We start from the raw sequence: 12,354 nt of genomic DNA on the forward strand, positions 1-12,354 counted from the left end.
ATTATGTTACATAATAATGTTAAATAAAATGATTGCATAAAAAATCTTGTAGAATGTACACCTTACATCATGTGTTTCTTCAGAGCTAAAGATAATGTGTATACGACGCCAATTCTCCCGGTCTACGAAGGGGGTTAGAAAACACAATTATTTGGATTTTTAAATTTTTTTTATAAAATGTAGTAACATGTCCGAGTGCTGAAAGGTTTTGGTCCCTTGCTAAGAAAAGACTTATGTAAAATTAAAGTAACGTTCCCCTTTCAGACCTTGTGGTCTATAGGACAGATGATGTAAAGGCCATCTATTTCCGTGCCTACGGTTAACGAGGGTATCATGTGGCTTGCACAACGACCAACTGCCTTTACTTTTCCTCAACTAATGTCAGGTACCCATTAGAGCTGGGTGGACTTCGAGGCGCCCAAAGATCCCGGAATTAAAAATCCCATAAAGAAAAAAACGTATGTTCTTACACATTAAAGAATCCATTCTTTTTTTATATATAATTACTCGATCTAATTATTTTAAATATTCCTCAGCATTGAAACGCCTTGTTTTATTTAATTTTAGGCACTTCTCAAATAACTTTGATACTGTCGTAGACCTGAAACCCTGCCTAGAAGCCTACCAGTCAAGCGATACTGGCAAATCATTAATTTACCGTTAACAAACAAACACACAACAAGAAGCCAAATAACAACCAATCAAAAGACAATTTTTGTTGCTTTTGTTACGTCTCGAGAGACAATCGTCTCCCTTTGCAACTTCTCATGTGACTAAAGAGGTCAACCCGCCTGTCACAGTCTCGTTGACTTTGCGTGTTATATCTTCCCCTCGGGTCAGGAAGGTGAAAGGCACGTGAAACCTCTGATATAGAAACAGGAAGTAAGAATGACTAAATTGACTTTTAGTGAGCAGTAACTTGAAGTCAGTTGAGGGAAGTCACTTGAAGTCAGTTGAGGGAAGTCACTTGAAGTCAGTTGAGGGAAGTCACTTGAAGTCAGTTGAGGGAAGTCACTTGAAGTCAGTTGAGGGAAGTCACTTGAAGTCAGTTGAGGGAAGTCACTTGAAGTCAGTTGAGGGAAGTCACTTGAAGTCAGTCGAGACGAAACAACCGAAAAGCAAACAATTACAAACCAAACGACCACAAAGTAAACAATCAAAATGGAAATAACCACAAACTAAACCACAATACAAACAATCACAAACCCAACTATCAACAAACTAAACAACTATAAAGTCAACAACTATAGACAAACAATGACAAACTAAACTACTATTAACCTACCACAAAACCAAACGACCACAGACCAACCACTAAGATAATAGGCTTACATTTAGATTTTACGTCTTCGTCAATCTCAAAATCATGATCATCATCTGTGTGAGGAAATTGAAGAGGTGAGATTGAAGACAGAGCAGTAAATTTCTCAGTTAATTTTTATAGATCTTCATAGTGCAAAATTATTGTATTTTTGTTTTATTACTGTTGAGATTAATCTTGTAGAATAAAGCTAAGTAATTGGTAGTTCTATTGGTGACCAAAGTGGTCATCATCGAACCACGATGGACGAACTATATATATATATATATATATTACAAACATTTATAGTCAACATAAATATTCCATTTGTACCTCCATATATTTTGATAAATCAAAGCGATAGAATATAAGAAAGATTTTGTTTTTGATGTTAATCATTCCTGAGCAATGCTTCTAAGCCTCACCGTGGCACTCGGGTGGAAACGGTTGTTTGAGGAGACTAAAAAACGAATCCCCCTAGCCCATAAGGTCCATTTTTATGCACTGCTGATGTGGTATAGAGATGGAATATAGGGGAGATTCCCCGGTGTTCTCGGCCATTGGCCTCGCGTCTAATAAGAGCGCCTTGGCGTATGAGCCATCGGTAAAAGGGATGTAATAATTTACATCTGCTTTGATTTTACCCAGACAGAAGTTTGTTTAGACAGACCGACGGAGGCAAGCTTCCATAGGCCTAGAGTTGCAAGAATCTTAGACTTAAAAGAGTCATAGACGCAACTCTTATAAAAATATGAATGAAATAGGAAGACGTTACTAATAATAGACATAGATAGTCATCCCCACCTTGTTCGTCGTCTATTTCCTCATCTATCTCTCCATCACAATCATTGTCAATATTATCAGAAGGTTTTCTTTGACTCTCAGCTTGTTTTACGCACTCGTAGCTCTGTAAGAAATTAAAAAAAAAACAGTAACAGTAAAACCCAGAAAAACATAGTAAAACCCAGTACAACATAGTAAAATCCAGTAAAACCCATACTATACGACAAGCTGTATTACACAAGACTATTTGACCTACGTGTGTTGTTAACTGTGAATGTATTTTTTTGTTAGATGTGTGAGTGTGTGTGTATGTGTAGGTATATGTAAGTATGTGTGATTATGTGTGTATTGTAGTCAAACGTAAATGCATTTCGTTAAATGTGGTTCCCCTTAATTGAAGCATACATGAAAAAACTAGGACACATAGAAACTACAGCAGTCAGATGTATAGCAAACGACTATTCCATTTCGATAAGAGTATCATCATTGGTAAAACTACTAAGCCTAGAGACACTTCAGGACATAGGAATAAATAGTACAGTAGCTATAATACATAAAACACTAAATCATAACTTACAAATAGATTTTAAAAAAACCTGATGAGATACTTAGTAATATTCAAGATAAAGGCACATTTCTTATTCCATGCGCTAGAACTAACATATGTCTTATCCAAGGATAGCTTAACTCTTTCTCTTCTTATCGACGATACCATCGTTGATTCGACCTCATTAAATTAAATTAATGTTTAATTTTATAAACTTGACTTTGTGTTATATAAAAAACATCAGCATGCATTTCTCTTTAATTCTATACCAAATACATTTTCTGATAACAAACAACAAAGCTACTGAAGCTTAATCACAACGAGGTAGTGAAATAGGAATGAAGAATTTCTTGGAAACGTGGAAAAATGATGACGGAGACAAAGAGTTAACTCTTTCTCTCCGTTATTATTTACCACATTCATGTGGAATCAACGTTGGTATCGTTAGTTAGGAGAGAAAGAGTTAAAACTTACTTAGGCTCAACTTTTGATTTACCTTAAGCTTAAAATAAGACTGCACGTAAAATTTAAGTCTTTCTGTCCGAACTGACGATACCAGCGTTGATTCCACCAGAATGTGGTAAATAATTAAGAAGAGAAAGAGTTAAAAAAAACACACAAAAAAACAAAAAACAAAAGTGATACTATATGTAAAACTGAATTATAACTGTAGGCAAGGAAGCTCAGAAAACCTTTGAATTAATTTCACGTAATTAGTACTTACATAGACGGTAGCAGCCGAATGCATGTAGCTCACTTTATCGTCATAGCCGAAGATGTAGCAACCAAAGGTGTGGTCGCTAGTGCTATACGCTGAGGTGAATTTGTTGGACTCAATGTCCCCCGTTTCCCAGTTTGTGCTAGCGTTATACCATAAGGTAATTAACCTAGTCGATGAGAACAACGCCATAACTTAAATTTTACCAAAGGTTAAACTGAAGACTTATTTCAGGCTAAACTTATAAGAACAACATCATATTGATACCAGTTTTCTATTCGGTAAAACACCTTATCGTTACCGGTTTTTTATGCAAAACAAAGCAGAATCGATATAAGTTTTCTATGCAGAACTAGACCATATCGATAACAGTTTTCTATGCAGAACAAGACTATATCGATATAAGTTTTTTTTCTGCTGCGATTCGACATCCGAACTAAAGGAAGAAACATTTCTGTTACTTGTCGACATTAAAGCCGAGTTCTAAGATTAATGTCTCACTACAGTGTTAATTGGGGTATTCGTTAAGGTCACTGAGTTGGTGCCTTGATGAGAGATTTATGGCTACTAATGATTGGGAGGAAGAAATGTGTGGACAGTCTCTAAAGTATTGACTTCAGAACTTAAACATTTAATATATAAAAAGCTTGTCCTCATTAAAAACTATATCTATCAATAATATAGTAATCAATCGCCTGTTTCGATATCAAACTAAATAATTAATAATAACAATAATAATAATAATTATAAGGCTTGTCTTCGAGTCCGAAATAATAAATAACCAATTATTGACTAAATGTAAATTTTTTGGTGATTCTTGATTTGTTAGGTACAATGAATATTTTTGTAAAGTTTCAACTTGATCCGAGTATGGGTGTGGGAAAATAACGTGTACAATTGTCTAAGGGGACAAAACCCCACATATTTAACAACTTTTATTAATACTGACGGATTAATTTTCTTTTTTTGTTATCAAACAAAATATTTAATTACCAGTACTTAATTAACCAATTGGTTATACATTCAATTGATTCCTGTTTTGTTAAAATAAATTCAATAATTAGTTATGTGGCTCGGCCGGACTTTCGTTGTGGCGTTCAATAAGTCTCAATTGCTTTGTATAAAAAAAAATACGTTTTAAAACAAGTTTCTAAGTGTTTGACTTCGACTTACTGCTTGACATTGTCACCAGCACCCGAGAAGACATCAGAGCTCTTCTGTTTGACTATAATAACATAATTGAATTGCAAGATGTTGGACCTGTAGAATGAGAACGAAAAAAAAGATTCTAAGATCTAAATGGGAGTTTTTTGGGGTATCCATTTGTTTTTATTAAGTCTTTTTAAAAGTCCCTATATAACCCCAAATTAACTTAAATGTTATGAACAATGTACCAAAAACAATATCTAATATTGACCAAAAATAAAAAGCCTTGACTGAACATGGTTTCAATCGCGTAGATGATAATCTAAGATCTCTAAAAGTTAGGTCACAAAATTGTAATGATGAACTCCTGAAAATGTTTAATTCTTCTTCGTTCTCATTGTTATGTTGGAGCGTTCAGATGACTAGACCAATTTATGAGATGAACTGCGCAGTGGTTTCTAAATCAGGGAACTCTCCGTATAGTTTTCTTTCTATTGGGGTGTTTTTGGACCAGTGTCTTGTACGGGCCTCTTCGTGAAGAGAGCAGTTTTGGAGGACGTGGTCATCATTCTTTGGTGATACTCCACATCGGCAGATTTCACTGGTTCCAATTTTGAGCTTCCGGTACATCTCATTCTGTTGTGTCCGGTCGAAAGATTAGACGTTGATCTTGTCGGGATAGCTTATAACAAAAATCTCCAGTAACAAAGTAGGTCAGTCATCTTTGACTATTGTCACACTGACACCACGAAAGACTTCCGTACATTTTAAGTTATACTTGCCTCCAGGAGTAAATGTGGAAGAACATGTCGTTTGGAAGAAGCAAGGTTACCGCCACGTCCCCAAGGTCATGGCTAGTGCCAGCGGGGTTTTTGGCACAGGGGGATCTCTGAATGTACAGCACTTGTATCGGCTTGTTACTGGTAATTTTATGTGGAAACTCTGCCGTTGTCATGGAATACTAAAGGAGAAAAAAACATGCCTAATAAGAAAACTGAGTGGAGATAACGCGGTTATGGACCTTGGACCAACAAGACAAAAGCCAGAGTGCACTCTACATGATATAATAATATTAAGAAGTCCCTGTCCTCAAGTCAAATAAGAAAAACGAGATCCCGATTTCTGCGTCCTAAATCCATATTTGTCTAACACCCTCTACAGCAGGGGTTCTCAACATGTGGCTCGCGACCCCCTTGGGGTCGATTGACATTTTGCCAGGGGTCGCCTAAGACCATCGAAAATATGGATTGTTGTTGTTTATTCTTCTATTGCTGTATGTGTGTGTGTGTGGGGGGGGCACTGGCGGATCCAGAACTTTTGAGTGGGGGGGGCGATTTTTTTCCAAACCCTAACCCTACTGCCCAGTAAACCCTAACCCTATGCATAAACGTGCATATATATATATATATATATATATATATATATATATATATATATATATATATATATATATATATATTATATATTATATATATATATATATATGTATGTATATGAGAATTTTTAAAAAGCAGCATTTCTCAACCTTTGGTGAAAAACAAAACAACTGGGGCATCGCTATAAGGTTTTCAAGTGGGGCTCGGGGCGAAGCCCCGACAACAAAAGCGTTTTCTTGCTTTTTTCACTGCAGAAAAGTATTCTCCTGACATTTACAGCTCATTATCCATCAGTGGAGTTCGGGGCGAAGCCCCGCCGCCAAAAGCGTTTTCTTGCATTCTTCACTGTAGAAACGCATTCTCCTGACATCTACAACTCATTATTTATCAATGGAGTTCGGGGCGAAGCCCCGACGACAAAAGCGTTTTCTTGCTTTTTTCACTGCAGAAAAGTATTCTCCTGACATCTACAACTCATTATTCATCCATGGAGTTCGGGGCGAAGCCCCGCCGCCAAAAGAGTTTTCTTGCATACTTCACAGAAGAAAGGTATTCTCCTGACCTAAAACTCATTATTCATACTATTAAAAAAGGACCTTTTGAATAATGTTGTACTTATAATATTCTAATATGAATTTATAGGCCCTTAATACATTGCAAAAAATCCGATTTGTTCCTTGAAAAGATAAGATACCCCACATATTTATATTTTGGCTTTGAGGATCTCCACCGAAAAAAAAGTATTCGATAAATAATATTCAATAAAATCAAAGTATAAATTGTGAGTTATAGTCCCAAATTTCTTTAACTAGAAAAATATCAGATTGAGTAAAGGTTAAAAAAAGGCGACCATGAAAAAATGATTTGGGTTTAGAGCTCATCTCAATCGTGACTCTTATACTGAAAATTTTCGTTTGAATTCTAATTTTTTGAATGCAAAGTCTTTCTTAAAATAGTTATGATAAATTCATGTGAAATTACATAAACTCTGTCTGGAAATGGGAGGGGTGGTAGAGTGAACACAATTAATCCTCGCTCCTTTAATAATTTCTGCTAAAGATTGCATTTGGCATTAAAGAATAGGGGTGTGGCGACTCGATGTAAGAATGTAATTTATAGTATATATAAATTATATTAGTGACAGATGTTTTTAGCGGCCCCCGTAAGGGGAAAAAGCCGCTATTAGGTTTGTGCAAAATGTCCGTCTGTCCGTCTGTCCGTCTGTCCGTCTGTCACACTCAGATCTCGAAAACTAGAAGAGATATGAAAAATATTATTTCATCATTAAATCCGGCTTGAAAAGTTTAGGTGCAACGGCTACTTTTGGTTTTCTAAAAGCAAACCGTTTAATTTATAAAATTAATTATGCAAGCGATTTTTTCATAAAAATACACCAATTCTAAAACAATTACGTAAATGTAAGGGAGGCAATGTTACAATATGCTAACAAAGATGGACAATTTTTGTGTATTTTCAGTATCACTAAGTCAAATATATTTTTAAAATGTACAGGAAATGTTTACAACAAATACAAATAATAGTTAAAGACGTTTTTTCTGGTCAACTAGCTGCTAAAATTAAAAGAAAACATTTCTGTTTGTTTATAAAGGCTAATAATGCACTTTGTATGTAAATATCACGCACATTTTTTTAAATGGACTTTTTAATGCAGCGATTTTCGTGCAGTAGCGTAACGTCACAACATGATCAGGTGCTAAACCAATTCCTTAAACTTTTTTTAAAAATCAGATTTTATTTATTTTTTGTTTAGTGCCACCATCCGAATAAAAGAAGCTTATTTTTGTGCGTTTTGTCTGTTGGTCGGTCTGTCCGTCACGATTAGATTTAAAAAACTAGAACTCTAAAAGCTATTGAAAATCTGATTTACCCTTTAATGTTCCTCCCATAACATCTCAATAGTTTTAAGTATCTAAAATTGATTGTTCCGGATTTTTTTGTGCAAAACTAATCAACGCCAACAAATGTTTGTTTGCTCTTCTAACTTATATTACATTCAATTTCCATGCTTAAACGTTGCAAAAACACATTATCAATAATATGTTGTTCCGTTTTTTATGTAAATAGCATATTAATGCTAAATCATAATCTCTATGCTGACTAATATTTCATTAAGTGTAAAAATGTTCCGGATATTGTTTTATAAAACATGAATTATGCCTAATGATTGTTTGAAATCGCATAAGGCTTTTAAAAAAAGTAATTTACTAGAATTGATTACTGAAAATTACTTTTTAGACATTTAATTTTCTTGTAAAACATAACATAGAAGTTTTGTAATCGATAAAGAAAGTTCCAGATTTTGTTTCTTACAAATCGTCGCCAGAAATTTCCGAATTTATTTAAAAATCTATTAACGCCAAATAATTGTTTGAACTCCCTCTTCTAATTAATAAACAAATAATCTTCTCATTTACGAAATAATGTTTTTACGGATTTTTATGAAAAATATTTTAACTCACTACTCTCTTACAGTACATTTAACTTTCTACCTAAAACATTAAAAAATCTAATTATCGTTAATATTATGTTCCGATTTTTAAGGAAAACAGAATCCAAACACCAAAGTAAGGTATGAAAATCTCTCCACGTGGCTGTAGTACATCTAATTTTTATACGAGACCATCCAAAAAATTTAATTAACGGTATTACATTTATCTGAAATTCTCTTTTTCTTTTACTATTTATACAAACATCCGGAACAATCTATTATATAAACTTTTCAATTGTGTTCATACCTAAAAATTATTGCGATGTTTTGAAACGTAAAATAAAGGTTAATCAATTTTTAATAACTTTTAGTTGTTTTTTTTATATCAAGATAACGGACAGACCGACTGACAGACAAAACGCAAGAACAATGTGGCTTTGATCCTTTTTAAATAATATCTATTAGAACTCAGTGCACCAATGTCTATGAACCCTCGTTAAATTTCTCGTGTAAATAAAGACATTTTTTTTATGGTACCGGTACTAGCCTATTGTGAGGTAATGGAATTTTTTTTCTTTGACGTCATATGAATGGACTCTTTAAATGTAATGTTAAAAGAACGCACTCGGTGCACCAATGTCTATTAACCCTCGAAAAAATTGCTTGTAATAATGAAAACATATTTTAGTCTAACTAAGCCGTGTGACGTAGTGTTTTTTTTTCCTTTGACGTCACATGGAATGAATTCTTTAAATGAAATGCTAAAAGAACGCACTCGGTGCACCAATGTCTATGAACACTCGAGAAATGGCTCGTGTTGATAAAGGTGATTTTTAGTCTAGCTAGGCCTTGTGACATAGTGTTTTTTTTTCCTTTGACGTCATATGGAATGAATTCTTTAAATGAAATGCTAAAAGAACGCACTCGGTGCACCAAAGTCTATGAACACTCGATAAAAGGCTCGTAATGATGAAGGCGATTTTTATTCTAGCTAGGCCGTGTGACGTAGTGTTTTTTTTCCTTTGACGTCATATGGAATGAATTCTTTAAATGAAATGCTTAAAGAACGCACTCGGTGCACCAAAGTCTATGAACACTCGATAAATGGCTCTTATAGATGAAGGCGATTTTTAGTCTAGCTAGGCCGTGTGACGTAGTGTTTTTTTTTCCCTCTGACGTTATATGGAATTAATTCTTCAAATGAAATGAAAAAAAGAACTCGGTATAGTAATGTTTATTAAGCCTCGTTATGTGACTCGCGTTTAAAAAAGGAATGATATCTTGATTTAGATCTAATCTATATTTTTTTAAACTAGATCTAGATTTTTATTACAGTATATCTAGATCTGGATTTATATTCTAATTAAAATTATTTTAGAGTCTAGATCTAGAATTTCTAGATCTAGTTTAGACTAAAATAGACTAGATTAAGATGTAGAATTTCAATTTCTAAACTTAAAGTGTAAAAAAAAAGTGTAGATTTTCATTTCCAAACGTTTTGATCAATATTGTAATGTTTTAATATACTAAAACTAATCTACTATTTTTTTATTAAATTTAAATTTACGGCAAATGAATCTTTGAAACATTATTACTTTTGACCATCGGATAGCTGCCTGGTTGTGCGGTTTGCGCGCTGGACTGTCGTTCAGATTTATGGATGGCCCAGGGTTCAAACCCTGCCCGCTCCCATCTTCCGTCGTCCTGCGGGAGGTTTGGACTAGGAAGTAATTATCTTCAACTCTGAAGGAACATCCGAAACGTGTAAAACATTTTACATCAAAATTAAATCACGTCTTGAATATTATTTGCGAATATGCAGATCCGACAGGGATTCGACTTCGACGGGGGCCGCCTCTGAGTTTGTGTAACACAAACTCTCTTTGTAATCTTGTTGTTTTGTAATTTCCTAACTGTAATACAAAAAGAAAAAGTATTGGTTTGTCCGATGGGGGAAAGGCGATTGCATGAATCGCCCCTCCCACCTGGTACAACCCTTTTTTCATTTAAATTTTACTAATGATAAAATTTGAGATTAGAGTGTGGTACGACATAATATACAATGAGTTCAAATATCTATATGTAGCTTATATTATATAGATATTCAACTAATTTTGTTCACAAACTATGATTCTCCACAAAAATAGGACCGCCCCCCCCCACTCAGAGGGCTAGAGTGGGGAGGGCAGTACATGCAATTTCCCCCTCCCCCAACCTCACCGAAACGGCCAAGATACAAGAAGGCGAGCGACATAATATAAATCTATATATTAATTCAACTAATTTTGTTCACAAACTATGATTTCTCCATTAAAGTAGGACCGCCCCCCCCCCCTCAAAAGGTTTAGGTGGGAAGGGCAGTAGAGATAAATTGGCAAACAGGGAACGACATAATACAAAGATCGGTTAAAATATCAATAACAAGTTTTAATCACATAGATATGTAATTGATTCTGTTAGCAAGCTGTGATTTCTACAAAGAAATTGGACCGCCCCCCCCCCTACTCGAAAGTTTATGAGGGGGGGCGGGATTGATACCATCGCCACCTCCCGACCCCACCAAATCGGCCAACATACTAGAGTGGGGGGGGGCGAAATAATCTAAAAATAGGTTGAAATATAAATAATTAGTATATATTATTAACATAAGTAATGAATTCGTATACAAATTGTGTGAATTCTATACTAAAATTCGTCCGCCCCCCCCTTCGGGGGGGGGGGGGTCGGCCGAGTGGGGGGGGGGGCGATCGCCCCTACCGCCCCCCCCCCTGGATCCGCCAGTGGTGGGGGGGGGGGGGTCGCGGCAGAGTGCGGGATTGTAAAAAGGGGTCGCCCAGCATAAAAGGTTGAGAACCGCTGCTCTACAGTGTCATAACAAGATGGAAGAGATGTACACACAAATAATTATAAAAACGTATTGTATGAAAGTGTGCCACAACCATAAAACAAATCGACATCTCAATAATAAACAATGCGCCTGCTACAAGAAATGATACATATGACATGTAGAAAGAAAGTATTCTAGAGTATATGTTATCAAACTTTATTGACCCGTGGGACCCCACTTTGTAGTGCCAACCGAGCCCAAACTAAAAAAGCTCTAAATAATAACTGCATTTTATATATGTTATTAAAGTTAGCTAATATGATCATTTAATTTTTATTTACAATAAATAATAAAAATGACTTAGATGAGGTTGATAATATTAATAAATGAATGTATGCCTAATTCAAAGCGCACACACAATTTTTTAATTTGTGTGTGTGTGTGTAATAAGGTTCATTCAATTTAGGTCTCAAACGATGAAATCCTATGCCAAATAAGGAATCGAACACTACGCGAGGCTTTGACAGAGCGTCGCATGAGGTTTGAGGGACGTGTTCTCCGACAAAATAAATTACGCATACCAAAAGTTGCGATGACCAGCAGGCCAATACGACGAAAGCGCAAACAGGGACGTCCTCGTATAGCCTGGCGCCACACTTTCATGGAGGACCTCAAAACAGTGGACACCAGGTGGGAGGAGGCTTCAGACATTGCTAGCGACAGATCTTAGTGGAGACAGCCTGCCACCCAATGCGCCGAAAGGCGAGGGAGGACCTAAGTCTAAGTTATTAAGGTTCAATACGGCAAGGAATCCATGTTGGACCAAACAAGAAGAAGTGAAAGCAGTCTACGACCTATGCAATATGTTTTTGTAATTGTTGTGTCCCTTGTTTAAAAATTGGTTTAATTCTTAGGTTCCTCGTTTGTGAATATTTCATTTAAATTGCTCCTGCATTAGTATCTTTGATGGGGAGCAAAGCTTCTCCACGAGTAAAAGGGTTTTAAAAATTCAATACCCAGACGTGAATATCCCAGTGAAGATTGTTTTCCAAATCTTTGGTTTAGGTCATTATAGAATAGTACGTAATAGACATACGCTATTAGTAATAAGAAATGGTTGAGTTGATTATATTTAAATTATCAAATCGCTAAAACTGGCTTATTTTAATTTTATAAAAAAATGTCATCATTGGTCGTCTTGAAGACCC

At 35.4% G+C, this 12,354-nt stretch overlaps 1 protein-coding gene across 1 annotated transcript in view; it reads right to left on the reverse strand.

Annotated features, from left to right (window-relative positions):
• The window catches only part of LOC106052732 (uncharacterized), a 39,591-nt gene that overhangs the window by 11,293 nt on the left and 15,944 nt on the right, over positions 1-12,354 (reverse strand). Inside the window, exons 10-14 of the mRNA XM_056017664.1 lie at positions 5,277-5,455; positions 4,522-4,608; positions 3,355-3,517; positions 2,105-2,207; positions 1,333-1,377 (exon numbers count right to left, since the gene is read on the reverse strand). Of these exons, the coding sequence (XP_055873639.1) occupies positions 1,333-1,377; positions 2,105-2,207; positions 3,355-3,517; positions 4,522-4,608; positions 5,277-5,455 (577 nt within the window). The remainder of the gene's footprint in view (positions 1-1,332; positions 1,378-2,104; positions 2,208-3,354; positions 3,518-4,521; positions 4,609-5,276; positions 5,456-12,354) is intronic.

This window comes from Biomphalaria glabrata, chromosome 18 (assembly GCF_947242115.1).
Source record: "Biomphalaria glabrata chromosome 18, xgBioGlab47.1, whole genome shotgun sequence".
Classification (NCBI taxonomy): Eukaryota; Metazoa; Mollusca; class Gastropoda; family Planorbidae; genus Biomphalaria; species Biomphalaria glabrata.